The sequence below is a fragment of the Zingiber officinale genome, chromosome 7B (genome assembly GCF_018446385.1).
Source record: "Zingiber officinale cultivar Zhangliang chromosome 7B, Zo_v1.1, whole genome shotgun sequence".
NCBI lineage: Eukaryota > Viridiplantae > Streptophyta > Magnoliopsida > Zingiberales > Zingiberaceae > Zingiber > Zingiber officinale.
In genome coordinates this window covers 90,753,771-90,772,221 of record NC_055999.1, presented here as the reverse complement: position 1 = coordinate 90,772,221, position 18,451 = coordinate 90,753,771, and the positions used below count along the sequence as shown (strand labels likewise).

The following is an 18,451-nucleotide window of genomic DNA, read 5'->3' as shown; positions in this document are numbered from 1 at the left end:
CGGTTTTCATGCAGTGGTTGAATAAAACTTAATATTTAGTATGTTTATTATTGGACTTTTATAAATATTTGCTACTTGGAAAATATTCTCCGGTTCCATCGCTTTAATCGATTAAATTGTCGAGCGAATGACCTTGTGGGCCATTTCTTCTATTTGATTTTGAGATTATTTATTTATCTAAATTAAAATTTCTTCTTTCATTTAGTGAGTCTGCTGAAGGCATAATTTTTTTTAAAAGAAAAAAAAATAGAAGAGTAATTTTGAGAGAAGGTATTTTCAGTCGCTGAAGTGAATTTTTTTCAAGCAATTTGAATGAATGAGATTAATTAATCTTATCATTTTGAAAATAAGAATTATTAAATTCTCTACAGATTTGTCTTTCTGAATAAAAATTACATTATTTTCCAATATATCAGTTGTTTCATCAACTAAACAACCTGATTACAAAGACATAGATGATGTGCATTTGAAAAAAAAAAAATCGGTCATCGAATCTATTTTTTTTCAAACAACTTGAACAACCAAAATTAATTAATGTTATCCTCCTTTCTAAGAGTAAAATATAAATTGTTTTTGTTTCATTAAACAACATAGGTACAATGCAAGATGCCTTTGTAGTATTTTTTTTTTTTTAAGAAGAATAAAATATAATAATCTGAAGTGGAACATTTTGAAGTGGAAACAAAGGTCAACAGGATGCAAGTGACAAGAAGCAAAAAAGTCAATGGGAAAAGTCAACTGCAGGCCCACACTTGGTAAGAAAGAGGTTCCTTCTGCTGGAAAATAAAGGAGGGTCTTCGAGCTGATGATGCATTGGTTAGATCAAAACATTGAACTTGAATTGAAACGCCAAACAACATGACCAACGACCAAATAAACAAAATACAAAATGGTCAAAGAAGAGCTCAAGATTGCAGGCCATGTACCTCCAAGAAACATCTCATTCCTGCAACAATGGCTGGACCACATTTTCTTAGAGAACAGGAGATGCAGGTAGGAGTGCTTGAATCAGACGAGGTAATCATGCCGGGGAGATACGAGACATGTCGTTTATTGTATTGAATACTTGGAAATTTTAGAAGATTAGGTGGGACGATTGCACATGATAAGGCATCATCAGAGTGTAAGATGCATGTACAAGATTCAAAAACAGAGAATGGATTGAGTTGAGGAAGTATACAACTGGCAAGAATGATAAAGCAGGGGCTACTGCTTTACCATGCGCAAATACAAGAACAGTCAACATTGCGCGCATGGTATCATCCTTTCTTCCACTAGATTTCACTTTTGACCTACAAAAGAGTGGAAAGAACAAGCGCATCAAGTTCTGAAGCTGTTCTGTAAATAACTTTTACTTAACATCAGATGCATGAGTTATATACATTTTTACAGTTGAGGAAAGACCATTACTTTGGGTTTCACAAATGAGGTTAGAGTTGCCAACTACTTGCATATTTCCTGACTTGAGTAAGTAATTGGTGTACCTGATCGACAAACTCTCAGATATGGTTAGCAAAATGTACAGTCCAAACGAACTCAGACGTTGATCTCACAAAATTTGCCATCGATACGATTCTGCACAGCTTTTATTGCGGCAACTCGAGCAGCAGTGGCTGCTCTATTTGCAGCTGCGACAGTTTTGTTTACTTGCGAATCTACTCTCGGAACAAGAATTGAGCTTTCTGCTGCCTTCCGAGCAGCCTATACATCAAAGTTCATGTTGTTAAAAATCACATGAACAGAAGAAAACTAGAACTAAAAAACAAGTAAAGAAATTACCTGAACAGCACGCTGCACAGAAGGTTCTGATGGGCAAAGGGGAGTCTTTAGAACTCCAACGTCCCAATCACCGCATCTTGTGTCTCCATTTCGAAACGTGTACATTCCATAACCTTGCTTCTTGCCTTCATGCCATGATCCTTCATAGCAGTGACCATTAGCAAAATGATAAACACCAAAACCGTGGATCTTGTCTGCAAAGTATTCACCAGTATACTTGTCACCATTCCTACACCCAAAATAAGTGTTTGATCGATCAATAGCCTCTTACTTTGCCCAGAAATTTTGAATGGAAAATATGCAATTAGCATGATTACATTGAGAAGCTTGAATAAAAATCATATCTTGTAAGCATAGGGAATGATGCTTCAATGAAATTGAGAAGAACCATTGCAAATACAAGAAACCAAGTTATATAAAGCATTGACAGAAAAACTTCTTGAAAGAAGGTAGGAAATGTTTGATAGGTAGAAAGGAAAACACCCTTATTAGTTTATTGTGCACCAGAAGCAAAGAAAGTAAGAAGTCAAACTACAAAAAAAAAGAGGAAATAGTGGCTTTCATGTTATGCTTCCTTTGCCTCCAATATAAGAAGAGCAAAAATATTATGATAGAAGGATGCACCAGGAAGAACACTAGATGAACTAACAGAAAATAGTATTGTGTAGTGTATTACCAATCTTCCTTTTACCCTGGTGAAGTTACACAGTGTTCCATGACTTTCATTTTCAAGTTCATTATGGTCGAAGCAATCAACAAAAATATGACTAGGTTATCCTTGCACACTACTAACAGGTAACAGGCAGGAGTGACAATTAAGTACTAGATAGACAGAAAGGCAAGCAACAAACACGCAAAACAATTGAACGTTATCAAATTCTACTTTTTCAATTAATTACTTGAAAAAGAAAGAGTAAATTTTCTACACCAAGAAAAAAAAAATCGAAACCTTTCTACAATGAAAAGGCCTTTGAATGCAAGAAACCTATCAAATAATACAAAGTAACGTGCTTTCTTTCATCAACTAATTGGCCACCATGCTAAATCAGTTATTTACAACTAGCATCACATGGAAAACGTACCTTTTGCAATAGAAGTGGTCCAATTGAATAAAAATGCTAGTACCAACACTAAAGACGCGAGCTTTTATCCACAAAATTGATGTAACCTATTAGAAATAGCGTAGTAGAACAAAAACCTTGCCTGAAATGGTAGTAGCCGAAGCCGTGCTTGACCCCGCACTTGAACTCCCCGAAATAGCTACTCCCGTCGGAACACGTCTGCTCTCCCACACCGTGGCTCTGCCCGCCGACCCATTCTCCAGCGTAGCTATCGCCGCTATAGAATTTATACACACCATAGCCGTGCCGCATCCCCATCCGGTACTGCCCTCGGTAGCGGCTGCCTCTCGCCCAGCTTTCGATACCATATCCATCGTACTTCCCGTCGACCCAGTCGCCTTCGTACCGACCCTTTCCGAAGAAATTGTAGACGCCGGAGCCGCTGCAACGCCCCTTGTGGAATTCGCCTTCGTAGTAATCCCCATTGCTGTAGAACTCGATCCCCTCTCGGATAATCCGAGCACCGGACCGCTTCTCCTTCCTCTCCAAGCCACCGAGGGACCATTCGACGGACGAAGGCCGTTGGAACGCGGTGGCGCCGCGGCGGAAGAGGTCGGATCGGCGGGCGGCGAGAGAGGCAGCGGTGGCGAGGGCAGAGAGGAGGAGGGCGTCAGCGAAGAGAGGGGAGTCGTCGCGGAGGTAAAGGAAGAAGAAGAAGATGAGGGCGAAAGGGACCGGGAGAAGTAAGAGATTGCGCGAGGTGCTGCGGCAGCGGGGCGGGAGGCGGTGAGGGCGGTGGGGCTTCTCCTCCTCGTCGTCGGCGGCGGCGATGGAGGAAAGGCTGTGGGTCGAGGACTGGACGGTGGGGGATCGGAGGAGGGAGGAGTGCGTGCGGGTGAGCTTTCCCTTCTGCGACTCCATTTCTTTTCCTCCGCTCGGCGTTCAAATTCGAACTCGAACTCATGGCCAGGAGGGTAGAAAAACTAAGAGAAGGGAAAGAAAGGAAAAAAAAAAAAAAAGCACGATGAATCGGAACAAACGAAACTCCATCCGTATTCTTACCGGCAGTGATCGGATGCTCAGCGGACTCCGTAGTACCCTCATTCCCAGTCGACAGCCGAGGTAACGCTTTCAATAGTCTCTCTCTGGATTGGTTGAATCTGAGGTCCCCACCAATAAAACTCAAAGAGTGGCCCATCATAATTAAGGTACAAGAAGCGTAAAGAAAAAAACGTATATTTAAGGTGGATCGTGGAACTTTCTGGACGCGTTCCACTTTTTGAGGATCGAGATGCGCTTTCTTTGCCTTTTGTGACAATTTTGATCTACCAGCGTAGCGGTGAGTATACTTCACACTCCTTGACAAATTAATAAATTATTTTCATTTAATTAAATTAATAAATATTTTATTAGTGAAATTTATTTATTTAAAATATTTTGATAATGAAAAGGTCGAAAATTATGATAGCATTTTTTTTTTTTTTTAAACCATCGTATAAGTACCTTTCAATTTTTAATTAAAAGGCTTCACCATTCACCAACCTGCTCCTTTATAAAATAAAATGATTTAATTATCCTTAAGATAGCGTTCCATTTAGAGATTTAAGAATATAGAAATAGATTTAATCCAAAACTTTATGTTTAGTTAATAGAAATAAAATTAAAATTTTAGAATGAAATTTAAAAATTTAAATATTATAGAAATTTACCTTTTCTCCTGGATTTTAATGAAAATGAGAATAAGAATTAAGTTTTAAATAAAAATATATTTAATATATTTATTTAATTTGTCTTTCATATCATTTTCTTTCTTCTTATTCTCTCTCATCAGACTTTCTTTCTCCTCATTCTATATCGTATTTTTTTTTTCTTTTATCATATTTTTTCTCTCCTCAATATGTCTCATCAGACACCCTTTCTCTTTATTTTCTTTCATCAAATTTTCTCTTTCTTCATTCTCTCTCATTATACTCTCTCTCATCATATTTTCTCACTTCTCATCCTCTTTCTTCCTCCCATCACACTTTTTTTACTTATTTTTTTTTATTACACTTTATCTTTCGTCATACTTTCTGACTTCGCAATCTCTCCCATCACATTCTCTCTTTCCTTATTTTTTCTATCACACCTTTTCTCTTTATTCTCTCACATCACATTTTCTTTCTCATCATATTTTCTCTCTCGTGCTCTCTCCCTTCATACTTTCTCTCTCATTATATTTTCTCTCTCAGCACACTCTCTTTCCTCATTTTCTCTGATTACACTCATCACATTTTCTCTATTATCATATTTTTCTCTCACATTCAACTTTCTCTCCCATCTAATTTTTCTCTTATTTTTTTCTAAGAGTAAAAAAGAAGAAATTTTAATTTATTCAGATAAAAAATATTAAACTAACTAAATATTATTTTTAATAGTGATATTCATAATCATACTCATTCTATGATTCTCATTCTCATTCTCATTCTCATTCTCATTATTAGGAAAGTACCAAATGCCACATAAATATATTTTTTAGTATTATTATTATATTCTACCATATGTACAATATGAATGTTAGATGAATAAATACAATCCTTATTGTAACTGTTATAAAATTATAATTATTATAATGTAAATATTTTTGAACAAGTTAAGTTTACTGTTATAATATTTGTAGTAGTTACGTAACTTATATAATTTGAATTTATCAGCTAGAATTGATTGATCGGTTTAATATTCATGATAAATCATGGTAATAATATTAAATAATGCACTCGAAAGCTGCTGTTGAATTTTACGAGATGACAGGATGAGGTGCTTTTTGATTAAAAAAAATCCCTTTTATGATTGTCCAAAGAAGAATGTGTTTAAGTCGACGAAAAAACTGATGTAAAACAGTAATTTTTTATTTATAAATATGTAAACTATCAACGATCAGAGTGTCTGATTCCTGTTTTACACTTTTTCTGACCGCAAGGCATCAACAATTATTATATGTTATTTGAGTGCAGTTAAAGCCAAAGATCGAGAGATGGGGGAAAACCGTTTGTTCGATCCTCAAAATAAACAAGTCAGTTGTTAACTCTGCTTATTTGCTTCCATGTATCCACAAGTCAAATTGCTAATTGAGATGATTGAAACGGCTGGTTCACATTTATTCAATTGAACGGGGGAAAAAAAATAAGTAGAGTCAAAGTTTGATATCTAACTTTCCTTAAAATATTTGAGGGTTGTTGGAGAGGTGATGATTCTTTTCTTGGTCCTAAAGGATGTGTATAGTTGTGTTTGGCTAGGAGTATTGGAGAGCAAGAAGGGTGGATGAGTTGGTGGTGAAATTTCACCATGCTAGAAACAACTAAAATCTAGGTTTGACTACTTTTAGGTTAAGGTTGTGTTCGATCTATGCCACAATCTTTGGTTTTGTGGGTCAAATGGACAACTTGTTAAGGTGTACCAAATATTGATTTCGAAGCTCATAGTTACTTAAGGTTTTATGAAACTAATTTGATAAAAAAAAAATTGTAAAAGATGCAATGAGATCAATATTCTTCTATGATTTGTGCCATCAGGAAGAGTTTGTGATCTATCCGACTAGTAAACAAATCACTATCAAACACTCTTAAAGAAGCAATAGAATAAATCTCTATAAATCATCCTAATTAAAGAGGGCATAGAGATGTGACCCAAACCCAATTGATGAAATTTTCATAAGGTAGAATAGACACTTGGCATCAGACAAGCCCAACCAATGTTAGTAATGGAAGAATTAGTATAGCATGAAGGACTGAATGTTAGGGATGTGAAGAAAGTTTTAATAGGTTAAGATAAACCAAATACTAAGTAGAGGAAAGAGGATATTGAGATGAGACCTCCTAACAAAAATAAAGTCTTTCTTGTCAAGGACGATCAAAGACTACGCATTGAATAATTGTAATAGATAAATCTTTGATTGGTGAGACATGAGAGTGACTTGTACTTTGAGTAAGGGTAACTTTCTTATGAAGGCCTTGGGATGACTAAAAGTCAAAATCAACACTAACAATCAACTAATAATTTAAAATTCCATGGTAATCATTTTAAAGAAGTTGAAGTTCATCATTAAAGTCAATTAACAGTGGATTAAATCGAACTTAGATTTTAATATTAGTAAAGAGTTTAAAATTAAATTTATTTGTGATCTAATAAATTTACCTGAGTGTGCAGGCATATCGTAATTGAGGCTAGGCAACGAAGTCCTGGTCAAAGGATTGGGCATGAAGTCCTGGTCAAGGAATTGGACATGAAGTCTTGGTCGAGTAGACTGGGTAAAAGACTTGGCAGATCGAGGATATCGGGCAGAACGCTGGACACCATGTGGAAGCCTAGGTGGGTCGAGGATCGGACATCTAGCGGAAGTCTTAGAGATCAAGATTAGATGCTAAGCAAAAATTCAAATAGGTGTTTGGCAAAAGGTAGTCTCTCTTAAGAGGAGTAGGTGAAAACGTGTTTCTAGTTGAGGAAACCATAGATGTCGGTCCAATCTAGGGTTTCACGGAAAATCCTAAAGTCAAGTTCGGCCAGTCTGAGACTGCCAAATAGTATTAGTTTATATTATATTATTTTTCTATGAAGTAGAATACTCTTTATCCTAGAAGTGTTGATTCAGGCGTCTCAAGTCGATGCAAGCACCTGAAGTTATTCAGGCTACTCTATCATCACGGTACGTAGCAAAGGAAGGTGAGGTGACATCTTTTGGTTGGTCAATGCACGTCATATCCAAGAGCCTCAATGGGATTGAAGTGCTTAGGATGAGATAGAGTCGACCAAGAGGCGCTCCACTTAGCACTCGCCACGACAACAGTAGAGGTGCCTTAAAGGGATAGAGGCGTCTAGAAATGGATAAGTTGTGATGAACTCAAATAAGATCAACTATAATCCAAGCACCTCAATGGCATAAAGGCGTCTGGATCGACCTATATAAGAAGGTCTCGAGCAGTGACTTGAACACACTTTAAACAACTACTAACAACGATCAAACAAGCTCCGCGTTGCTCCGAACTTCGACTACAACACTACTCCAACAACTACACCCTACACCAGATCAGCGTTGCAACAACTACACCCTACACCAGATCTTTATATTTGTTTGTATATTTAATTTAATGTAAAAGTTGTACTTTCACATTCAGATTTTGTAATCTTTGAATTGTTAATAGATTGTCCAACGAAAGAGATCAATAATCGCATGCCTTAGAGTAGGAATCGTCAGAAGCTCCGAACCAAGTAAAATAAATTTGTGTCAACTTTGTTATTTATTTCCATTGTGAATTTAACTCGAGCTTTATGAAAAATATGAAAAAACCTTGAGTGTTATTCACCCCCCTCCTAGTGCACTTTTCAATCCTTTAATTGGTATCAGAGCAGGGTCACTTTGAATTGACCCCATCGCCACAAAAGCATTTTTTTAGTTTTTTGTAATTAATCAGAATGGGTGCAAATTCCCTTCTAATTTTTTTTTTCATTTAAAGTTTTCCATGCTCGAAGTTGGTGCAACACCACTCGAGTTAATTTACTTTTTCTTCTCTTCCCGCACTATCGTTTAAAGTTTTCTATGCTTGAAGTTGGTGCAACACCACTCGAGCTAATTTATTTTTTCTTCTCTGCCCGCACTACTAAACCCAAGACCAAGTCTTGGAATATTTCAATTTTTGTGTGTGTACAAGATTTTAAATAACCATCAAGAAGGATACAGCACTGTACGCCCGCCTCTTTTCTATCACCGAAAGACTCGGGTGAAAATGTGGATCATAATCTAAACTAAATTCACATTTTCCATTGAAGACGGAGTACCTGTCCTTGCAACAAGTGGGATGCACCAACAAAGAAAAAGATCGAGGTCAACTCCAAGGCAACTCAGACTCTCTAATGCGGTCTAACCAAAAAAGAACTGAAGTGAGTTGATCCTTTCAACAGTGTCAAGAACCTTTGGGAGAAGTTTATTGAGCTACACAAAGGCACCTTCGATACAAAAGTAAGTAAAAGAGATTTAATTTTAAATAAATTATATAACATAAAAATACAGGAAGGAGAATTAGTGAGCCAACTACATGCCCAGATTTAGAATATGCTCAATGGCCTCCACTCTATCAGTCAAAAAGTGGAGAATCATGACATTATAAGGTATGCCCTAAACGCTTTTTCAAAGAATACTTTATGGGTATTTATGGTAGATGCTTACAAAATTTCTAAGGATCTTTCAATTCTTAATTAGATGAATTATTTTCTAAATTTGAACTTTATGAACAAACTAATACTACTTTAGTCGAAAGAGGTATTGCATTGTTTGTAGGAAAACTCGCAAACAAGAAGTCGAAGACCAAGTACCAACCCGAACTTAATTCCAAAGACGAATTAAATTTTGACAACGACGAGATCACTGCTGAACTAGTGAATCTAGTTCGGAAATTATACAAAAGAAGAAGGAATTCACCAAATATGAGATCAAAAAGGTGATTCAAACAAAAGACAAGAAGTCAAGTCCGAACACAAGTACACAAGGCAAATCAGACGTAATCTATTATGGTTGCAACAAGAAGGGACACTTCAAGTCAGCATGTCCGAACCTAAAAGGAGAAAAGAAGCAAAGGAGAAAAAAGCCCCTGAAGGCTACTTGGGATGAATTATCATCAGAAGCATTGGAAGAAGAGGAACAAGCTTAAGAAAGCTTTCTTGTGCTACCGGCACGGGAACAAGTGGTCGAAACTTAGTCTGAGTTTAAAACCGGATCCGAATATGAAGCCTAGTCTAAGAGAAGTCATGGATCCATATCTGTTTCAAGCAATCCAAATAATGATATATACTCTGTTAAAGTAGAATACTTGTATAATTTAATAAATTATTTGATGCGCAAATTAACTAAGTCTAATATCTTGGTCAAGTCACTCCAAAAGGAGGTAACAACCCATAAGGATGTGACAAACCTAAATCCTTTGATTATTCAAGTTCAAAGTGGAACTTCAACTCAAATCTAACAGTTTTGAGGGAAAAAATTCCACTTTGAAAAATCAAGTCAAATAACTTAAGGATTCATTGGAACGATTCACTATGGCTAAAAATTTTGATATAATTCTTGGAAAACAAAGAGTCATATACAATCAATCAAGACTAGGATACAAAGCTAAAACCCAATTCAAACAAAAAGTATCATTTTTAACAAAAATAAAATCCTATAAACTAACACAAAAATAAATATGTAAAAACTTAGTTATTCTGACATGGATTTCCAACAACTACCTTTCTTGGCCTCACCAACCATGTTTGAAACAAAAATAACAATACTAATCAAAAATACAAAAATGAATGATTAACCGACTCTATAAAATAAAATTTTCAAAAATACTAATTAGAAACATTCATGCAAAGGCATCATCGTTGTCGTCGCTACCATCATCACTAGTACGGAGAGGAATCTGACATAGAGTGGAGGTAAACTACTGAAACTGTTGCATAATAAACTCTTGTTGTCGGCGCATTTATATCATTTCCGGATCCTTTTGTGTCATTTGTTGATGTATTTCTTTAATTTGTTGACCCCTTTCAAATATTATGTCATTCAAATTGTTAACCTCTTCAGTTAAGTTATGTATTTGTGTCGTTACTGTTGGTGGGATAGAAGAAGAAGATGTACGAGCAACATTATGGATTTTGCTAATAGAACTCATACCTAATATTCAACACTTGATAATAGCCTTTTTCAAATTAGGTTCCTCCCTCCTATTTAAACTTCATCTCCGTGAATCATTTTCTTAAAAATTAGGTGAAATCCCACTTTAAAAATAGAACTCCACTTATTTTCTAATAATCTCTCCCTTTTTCCAACAGTCTCCCCTTATAAATATTTCGATTTATACCAAAAATATCTCCTAAAAATCGCAAACCTATATTATAACACTTACCTAAGTGTTTAAGAGGTTTAGAGAGTGAATACATACATAGGAGGTGATTAACTAGAAAATGCCAACTAAAATTGAAGCCACACAGAGTTTCAAACAAAGTTTAGTTGAATAAATTTACCTTCAATCGACTACACAGTAAACGACTGTCATTTCTAACCTAGGCGATTAAGTTTTGTAAGTGTGTATCTTTCAAATTCTAAAAATATGTAAATATTCTATAAATGTCTAAAAATCATGAAAACTCATGAACATACTTGCCAAATCATACTTTACCAAGGAAAAATAAGTTTTTGTAAAAAATTATATTATTTTTGAAACTTGCTACAAAGTGGAAAAATATTAAAAGTTTTAATGTTTCAATTTTAACTGCGTGGTTGTGTTTACTTCCAGTCGTATGGGCTGTTTATAAACTGCGTGGTTGTATTTATATCCAGCCGTGTGGGTTGATGTTGCTTGTGAGTAGCCATGTGGCAATGTATTTATACTTCAGATTATCACCGATACAAGGGAGATGCTGTCGGATTTTCGTCTTGCAGGGACTCCTCTGGGGCGTGACAATTTATTGGTATCAGAGCCACAGGTTTACGAGACCTATTTTCTGTATTGTTGGATTTTCATGATTTAGTTTCTCGATGTGATTTTTCGAGTTTTAGGACCAGGCGGCGGTAGGACATCTTCAGGCTATAGGAGCTATGTTTGTGTACTATTATCATACACTTCTGTTAGTACCTTGATCTGGCGATAAGAACAGGACCCCCCCCTCTGAGGAAAGTCAACGCCACGTGGAAGTCAACAGGGCCGAACGACCGATCGGAGAAGAGGAGACCGGTCGGCCAAACGGGGTCCCATCGGAGTCGAAGGCACCCGGCGAGGAGTCAGGGTTCCGACGCTAGTTGAACAGGATCGTACGGCCGAGCGGGTGACCCACTCGGCCGAAGGCATAAGGTAGCAATACTGCGATCAGTCTCCACAGAGCATACTACCGGGAATATCTCGAGTGGACCAGCACGTATGACCGGCCGGACGCAAGGGGACTGCCGACCTGCCGGACACTCGGCATGTAATAAGAGGAGAACAGGACGAGGAAACATCCTCTGACAGCGGGCATGTTCGAGGAGCAGGCCATACGCAGGATCTTATGACAGGGGTTCGCTGTCCCATCAAAGACGTGCTCGGACTGTAGCAGTAAGGGATCAGGTAAGCTTTTCTGACAAGCCCATATTGAGGTATGGGCTGAGGACATGTATTCGTCTCGATCTGTGTGTGAGTCCCTTTCCATCCCTATATAAAGGGCCTCACCCTTCACCGGAGGTACGCATGCTACGATTTTCGGAGTCACTTCTTTGTTGTCTGCTTGCCTGACTTGAGCGTCGGAGGGTCGTCGCCGGGAACCCCCTCCCGGCCCGACTTCCTTGCAGGTTCGCCGGAGCGCCGTACGACCAGTCGGAGATCTACGTCAGCAACCAGGAGAGCGCCACGTGCCCAGCGTCGGTTGATTCAGCGATTCGGACAGGATCAATTTGGCGCTGTCTGTGGGAACGCTCCTGCATCCGAACGGAAGCAATGGACGAGGCTGGACGACCGCACTCGGTGACGCTCTCGACAGAAGAACTAGACGCTCTGATCGAAACACGAGCAGCTAAGCTTGTGGAACAAAGGCAGAAGTCGTAGGCCGAGCGGATTGAGCAACAAGAAACATCAGCATCAGGAGGCTGAGCGGAAGCACCGCAGGCCACGGTTCCATTTCATCGGGCCCTATTTCACACTCCTGAAGCCGCAGCAGTTAATCGTGATCGAGGATCTTCATCAGATGAAGTACCAAGACGAGACAGCAGAAAAGGCAAAGCCCCCCGAGCGGACGCCTCGCCCGAACGGATTAACCATCAATTCTCAGAGGCTATTCTACAAGACCCTCTGCCAAAGCACTATGTGCCCCGACGATCGGTGAATACAATGGAACTACCGACCCGGATGATCATTTGGGTAAGTTCGACAACACGGCTACCTTTCATCAATACACAGATGGGGTGAAGTGTCAAGTTTTTCTAACCACCCTCTCGGGATCGGCTCAACGGTGGTTTCAGAAATTGCCGGACGGATCTATCTCAAGTTTCAAGGACTTCCGCACGGCTTTCCTTCACCACTTTGCAAGCAGTAGGCGCTATCAGAAGACCAGTGTGAGTCAGTTTGCCATCAAACAAGAAGCCCGCGAATCGCTCCGAGCCTATATCCAGCGGTTCAACAGGGTGGCCATGGATATTCCAACGGCCACCTCGGAAACCATGATGAATGCCTTCACGCAAGGCCTCGTGGACAGGGACTTCTTCCGATCGCACATTCGTAAGCCGCCCCGAGACTACGACCATATGCTACACCGAGCCAATGAATACATCAATGTGGAGGAAGCCCAAGCGGCACGAAGAAAGGAAACTTCCACTGAGCGGGCTCCTCCTGCCGAGCGGAAGCCGCACAATGCTCATCAGCCGCCCAGAGGACCGAGGGCCGAAGCAATCCGCTCCCCCCAGGCTAGGTCCCATGTACAAGAAGTAGCTGCCGAGCGGCTCAAACCAAAGAGGAAGGTATGGACCCCTATGTTCTGCTCTTTCCATCGGACCGACACGCACAATACAAGGGATTGTCGAAGCCTTCCTCTGATTGCCCACCCCGTGCCCCGGGGTGGCCACCGCCGATCGCCATCATCCGACACGCGACAGAGGCGTCGTGAAGCCGATCGGATGGTAGCCGACAGGCGACAACAACAGACTCCCGAGCAACATCACACTCCGAGGCGTGAGAATCCCCGGATGTCTCGAGAGCGGCCCCGACAGTCCGCTCGGGAAGAAGAAAATAGAAGTAACACTTCCCGAGGCAAAATCAACATTATAGCTGGCGGGCCGACCGGAGGCGACTCTAACCGAGCAAGAAAGTCGAGCATCCGGCAGCTCCAGATCCATGCTGTCGGCTGCAGCCAGGAACGGGCGAGCGGACCCGAAATCAGCTTCGGGCCCAAGGACTTGGAGGGAGTCGAAGTGCCGCATGACGATGCTCTCCTCATCAAAGCGGTAATAGCCAACTACACTATTTACCGCATTTTTATTGACGCAGGAAGCTCGGTCAATATCATATTCAAAAAGGCCTTCGATCAACTACAAATTGATCGAGCCGAGCTGCTGCCCATGACAACCCTCCTCTACGGGTTTACGGGCAATGAAGTTCTGCCGGTCGGACAGATCCGACTGGCTATTTCGCTGGGAGAGGAGCCGCTCAGAAGGACGCGGACTGCAAACTTCGTCGTGGTGGACTCTCCGTCGGCAGACAACGTCATCTTGGGACGACCGACTCTCAGTGAATTCCGAGCGGCCGTCTCCACCTTCCACCAGAAAATCAAGTTCCCGGTTGAAGACAAAGTGGGAGAAGTACGAGGAGATCAATTAGCAGCTCGGCGATGCTACGTCGAGATGGTCCGAGCATAAGCCAATTCCGCTCGGAAGACGCCACGGATCGAGGTGAACGCTATAACTGAAAAACCTCCCTCTTTGATTTATGAAGAAAAAGAGGAAGCGCAGATTCACCCGACCCGATCGGAGGCCACCACGTTCATTACGGCCGATCTGGAGGCAAGCCAGAAAGAGGAAGTGATCAAATGCCTCCAGAGAAACTGTGATGTCTTCGTCTAGTCGACGCATGAGCTGCCCGGAATTTCACCGAGTATAGCGCAGCACGAGCTCCACGTCCGACCGGACGCTCGGCCGGTGAAGCAGAGAAAAAGGGACTTCAGCGCCGAACAAAATGCAATCATCTGAGCGGAGGTCGAGAAACTTCTGCAGGCCGGCCACATACGTGAGGTCCAGTTCCCGAGCTGGCTGGCGAACGTGGTACTAGTCTCCAAGCCGGGGAACAAATTGAGAGTGTGCATCGATTTCCAGGATCTTAACAAGGTGTGCCCAAAAGATTTTTATCCTCTGCCCCGGATCGATCAACTGGTGGACTCCATAGCCGGTTGTGAGTTGATATGCATGCTCGACGCTTATCAGGGCTACCATCAAGTGCCGCTCGCCCGAGAAGATCAAGAAAAAGTCAGCTTCGTTACAACCGACGACACCTACTGCTATAATGTGATGCCGTTCGGGCTGAAGAACGCGGGAGCCACTTATCAGCGCTTGATGAACAAAGTGTTCAAGGAGCAGATCGGGCGAAATCTGGAAGTATATGTGGATGACATTCTCATCAAGTCCGTCCGAGCGGGCGACCTCTTTAAAGACATGGAGGAAACTTTCCGAACATTGCGGAAATACGGAGTTAAGCTGAACCCTCAGAAGTGTCTGTTTGGAGCAAAAGGCGGGCGTTTCTTGGGATACATAGTGACCGAGCGGGGCATCGAGGCAAATCCCAGCAAAGTGAAAGCATTACAAGATATGCCGCCCCCAAGAAATCTGAGGGAAGTGCAGCGCTTGACCGGTCGGATAACTGCTTTGTCCAGATTCATCTCCAAGACTGCCGACCGGAGCTTACCTTTTTTCAAAATCTTGCGCAAAGCCACTAAGTTTCACTGGGATGAAGAATGCGATCGGGCGTTTGAAGATCTGAAAACATACTTGAACTCTCTGCTTGTGCTAGCCAAGCCAGCCATGGGTGAGCCACTTTGCATCTATTTATCTTCAACTGAGCAGGCAGTCGACTCGGCACTAGTAAGGGCAAGCGGAGAAGAACCTGTATATTTTCTAAGCCATATTTTAAAAGATGCTGAAACTCGCTACACTGGGCTCGAGAAGCTGGCTTTCGCTTTGGTCCTCGCCGCTCGGCGCCTCCGTCCCTATTTCTTGGCTCATACTATCATTGTCTGGACGAATAGCCCATTGGGAAGAGTGCTGTTAAATCCATAAGCGTCCGGGCGGCTCATCAAATGGACAACGGAGTTGAGCGAATTTGACATTCAATACCAGCCCCGTTCGGCGATAAAGGCTCAGTCCTTGGCAGATTTTATCACCGAAGTGCAAAGGCCAGAGCCCGAAGCTATGTGGAAATTATTTGTGGACGGATCGTCCACTTGGCTCGGAAGCGGGATTGGCGTACTATTACTCTCTCCTCAAGAAGAAAAGATGCACTTATCCGTTCGGCTGGATTATAGAGCTACAAATAACGAAGCAGAGTATGAGGCCCTTATAGCCGGCTTACAAACCGCCCGGCATGTGGGAGCCGGACGGGTGACGCTGCATTCAGACTCTCAGTTGGCCGCTCAGCAGCTCTCTGGTACTTTTGAGATTAACAATGCTCGGCTCAAACTCTACGCTGAGGCTTTTGAAAAGCTCAAGGCCAATTTCAGAGAAGTCATTATCCAGAAGATACCCCGAGCGGAAAACCAGGCTGTAGATGAGTTAGCCAAACTCGCAAGTTCAATAACGCCAGTCGTCATCCAGCAGCCAATTGAGCAAGTATCTTTGGTGGCGCACGTCGATCGGATGGAGGGTCTCGAGTTTCCGAGTGACTAGAGAACAGTCATCATGGAGTTTCTTCGATCGGGGGCAACACCATCCGATCGGGAAGCAGCCCAACAAATAAGGAGGAGAGCCGGTCGATTCACGCTTATTGGAGACCAACTCTACAAGAAGGCTTTCTCCCGCCCGCTGTTGAAATGCGTGAGCTCGAAAGACGCGGCGTACATCCTTCAAGAAGTGCATCAAGGATCGTGCGGAGGGCATCCGGGCGGACGATCGCTGGCTAAGAAGATCCTGCTGGCCGGATACTTCTGGCCAACCCTACAAGCAGACGCCGCTCGGACCGTTGCGACGTGCCTTTCTTGCCAAAAGTACCATAACTTCTCCCACCGACCGGCGGAGGAAATGAAAGCAGCTACCGTGTCCTGTCCGTTTGACCAATGGGGAATGGATATTGTGGGTCCGTATCCTATGGCGACCGGGCAGAGGAAATTTCTACTAGTGGCGGTCGATTATTTTTCAAAATGGGTGGAGGCCGAACTGCTAGCCAAGATCACCGAGCAGATGGTGAAGAAGTTTATCTGGCAACACATCATCTGCCGATTTGGCATCCCTCGTCGACTTGTTTCCGATAACAGGCAGCAGTTCGCGGGAAAGTTGCTCGAAGATTGGTGCAAAAGCTATGGCATCGAGCAACACTTCACGTCCGTGGCATATCCCCAAAGCAATGGTCAAGCCGAAGTAGCCAACCGGGAAATTCTTCGCATTCTGCGCGCTCGGCTCGACCATTTGGGAGGAAGCTGGGTGGATGAAGTATCGGGCGTCCTATGGGCCATCCGAACAACCCCAAAGGAAGGAACGGGCGTCACGCCTTTCCATCTGGTGTATGGCGACGAAGCGGTTATTCCTGTCGAAGTCGGCGTCGAGTCCGTCCAGATCCAGAACTATGATGATGACAACACCGAGCGGAGGAACATGGAGCTGGATTTGGTCGACGAAGAGCGAGCCAAGGCGTCCGTCCGGCTGATGGCGTACCGGCAAAGAATGAAGCAGAAGTACAACCGGCGCGTGATCCCTAGGGCATTCCAAGTTGGCGACCTTGTTTGGAAGAAAGTAAAGTCGGTCGGCGACGTAGGCAAGCTAGAGGCTCCTTGGGCGGGTCCCTTCAGAGTCATCGAAAAGCTCCGCTCGGGTGCTTATTATTTGGAGGATGAAGACGGACGGCGGCTAGATCGACCATGGAGCGCTAATCATCTCCAGCCGTACCGAGCTGGGTGAAAGGTGCGCTGATGTAATTTTATATATGTTTTGGTCGCCTTTGTCCTTGTAATGCAGGAAGCAGAAATGATGAACGGCAGTGTCAAAATTAGCCTTAAAGGCCGTCGAGCTCCGACGTTAAAAATCGAGAGACGAGCCGGCGTCTATAAACCCTCCGAGTGGAAGACCGTCGAGCTCTGACGTTAAAAATCGAGAGACGAGCCAGCGTCTATAAACCCTCCGAGCGGAACACCATCGAGCTCCGACGTTAAAAATCGAGAGACGAGCCGGCGTCTATAAACCCTCCGAGCGGAAGACCGTCGAGCTCCGACGTTAAAAATCGAGAGACGAGCCGGCGTCTATAAACCCTCCGAGGGGAAGACCGTCGAGCTCCGACGTTAAAAATCGAGAGACGAGCCGGCGTCTATAAACCCTCCGAGCGGAAGACCGTCGAGCTCCGACGTTAAAAATCGAGAGACGAGCCGGCGTCTATAAACCCTCCGAGCGGAAGACCGTCGAGCTCCGACGTTAAAAATCGAGAGACGAGCCGGCGTCTATAAACCCTCCGAGCGGAAGACCGTCGAGCTCCGACGAGAGACGAGCCGCCTATAAACCCTCCGAGCAGAAGACCGTCGAGCTCCGACGTTAAAAATCGAGAGACGAGCCGACGTCTATAAACCCTTCGAGCGGAAGACCGTCGAGCTCCGACGTTAAAAATCGAGAGACGAGCCGGTATCTATAAACCCTCCGAGCGAAAGACCGTCGAGCTCCGACGTTAAAAATCGAGAGACGAGCCGGCGTCTATAAACCCACCGAGCGGAAGAAAGTGATCAAGAGGACTTGTACTCGCTGTCAATATCGTTTGACCACCTATGTGTTCCGCTCGGCCTAGTACCCAAAGGTACTACATCAATATTCAATGAATAACCTCTCCTGTTGAAGCAGAATATATTCGTCCGAGCGGAAATGTTGCACAAAATACATCGTAAAAATACCTTTCGAG

The 18,451-nt window shown here is 42.6% G+C and overlaps 1 protein-coding gene across 3 annotated transcripts; it reads right to left on the bottom strand.

Moving 5' to 3' along the window:
• Positions 1 to 570: 570 nt before the first annotated feature.
• LOC122006238 (phosphatidylinositol 4-phosphate 5-kinase 9-like) lies at positions 571 to 3,962 on the bottom strand. 3 transcript variants are annotated; one of them, XM_042561661.1, is made up of 5 exons: positions 3,903 to 3,962; positions 2,983 to 3,799; positions 1,780 to 2,008; positions 1,485 to 1,701; positions 571 to 1,292 (listed from the first exon to the last, which is right to left on the bottom strand). In XM_042561661.1, the coding sequence occupies exons 2-4, from the start codon at positions 3,759 to 3,761 to the stop codon at positions 1,537 to 1,539; spliced, it is 1,173 nt and encodes a 390-aa protein (XP_042417595.1). In that variant the 5' UTR covers positions 3,762 to 3,799; positions 3,903 to 3,962; the 3' UTR covers positions 571 to 1,292; positions 1,485 to 1,536. The 3 variants fall into 3 exon arrangements, with proteins under 3 accessions (XP_042417595.1, XP_042417596.1, XP_042417597.1); XM_042561662.1 differs by lacking the exon at positions 3,903 to 3,962 and having other exon boundaries at positions 572 to 1,292; positions 1,411 to 1,701; positions 2,983 to 3,832; XM_042561663.1 differs by lacking the exons at positions 571 to 1,292; positions 3,903 to 3,962 and having other exon boundaries at positions 1,560 to 1,701; positions 2,978 to 3,834.
• Positions 3,963 to 18,451: the final 14,489 nt, after the last annotated feature.

Excerpts from the sequence above, each read along its gene's own strand:
- LOC122006238 (XM_042561661.1), bottom strand. The coding sequence starts at position 3,761 with ATGGAGTCGCAGAAGGGAAAGCTCACCCGCACGCACTCCTCCCTCCTC. Across the intron at positions 2,009-2,982 it reads TTCGGCTACTACCATTTCAG|GAATGGTGACAAGTATACTG; the intron begins GCAAGGTTTTTG and ends TTTTGGGTGTAG. Across the intron at positions 1,702-1,779 it reads CTGTGCAGCGTGCTGTTCAG|GCTGCTCGGAAGGCAGCAGA; the intron begins GTAATTTCTTTA and ends TTTGATGTATAG.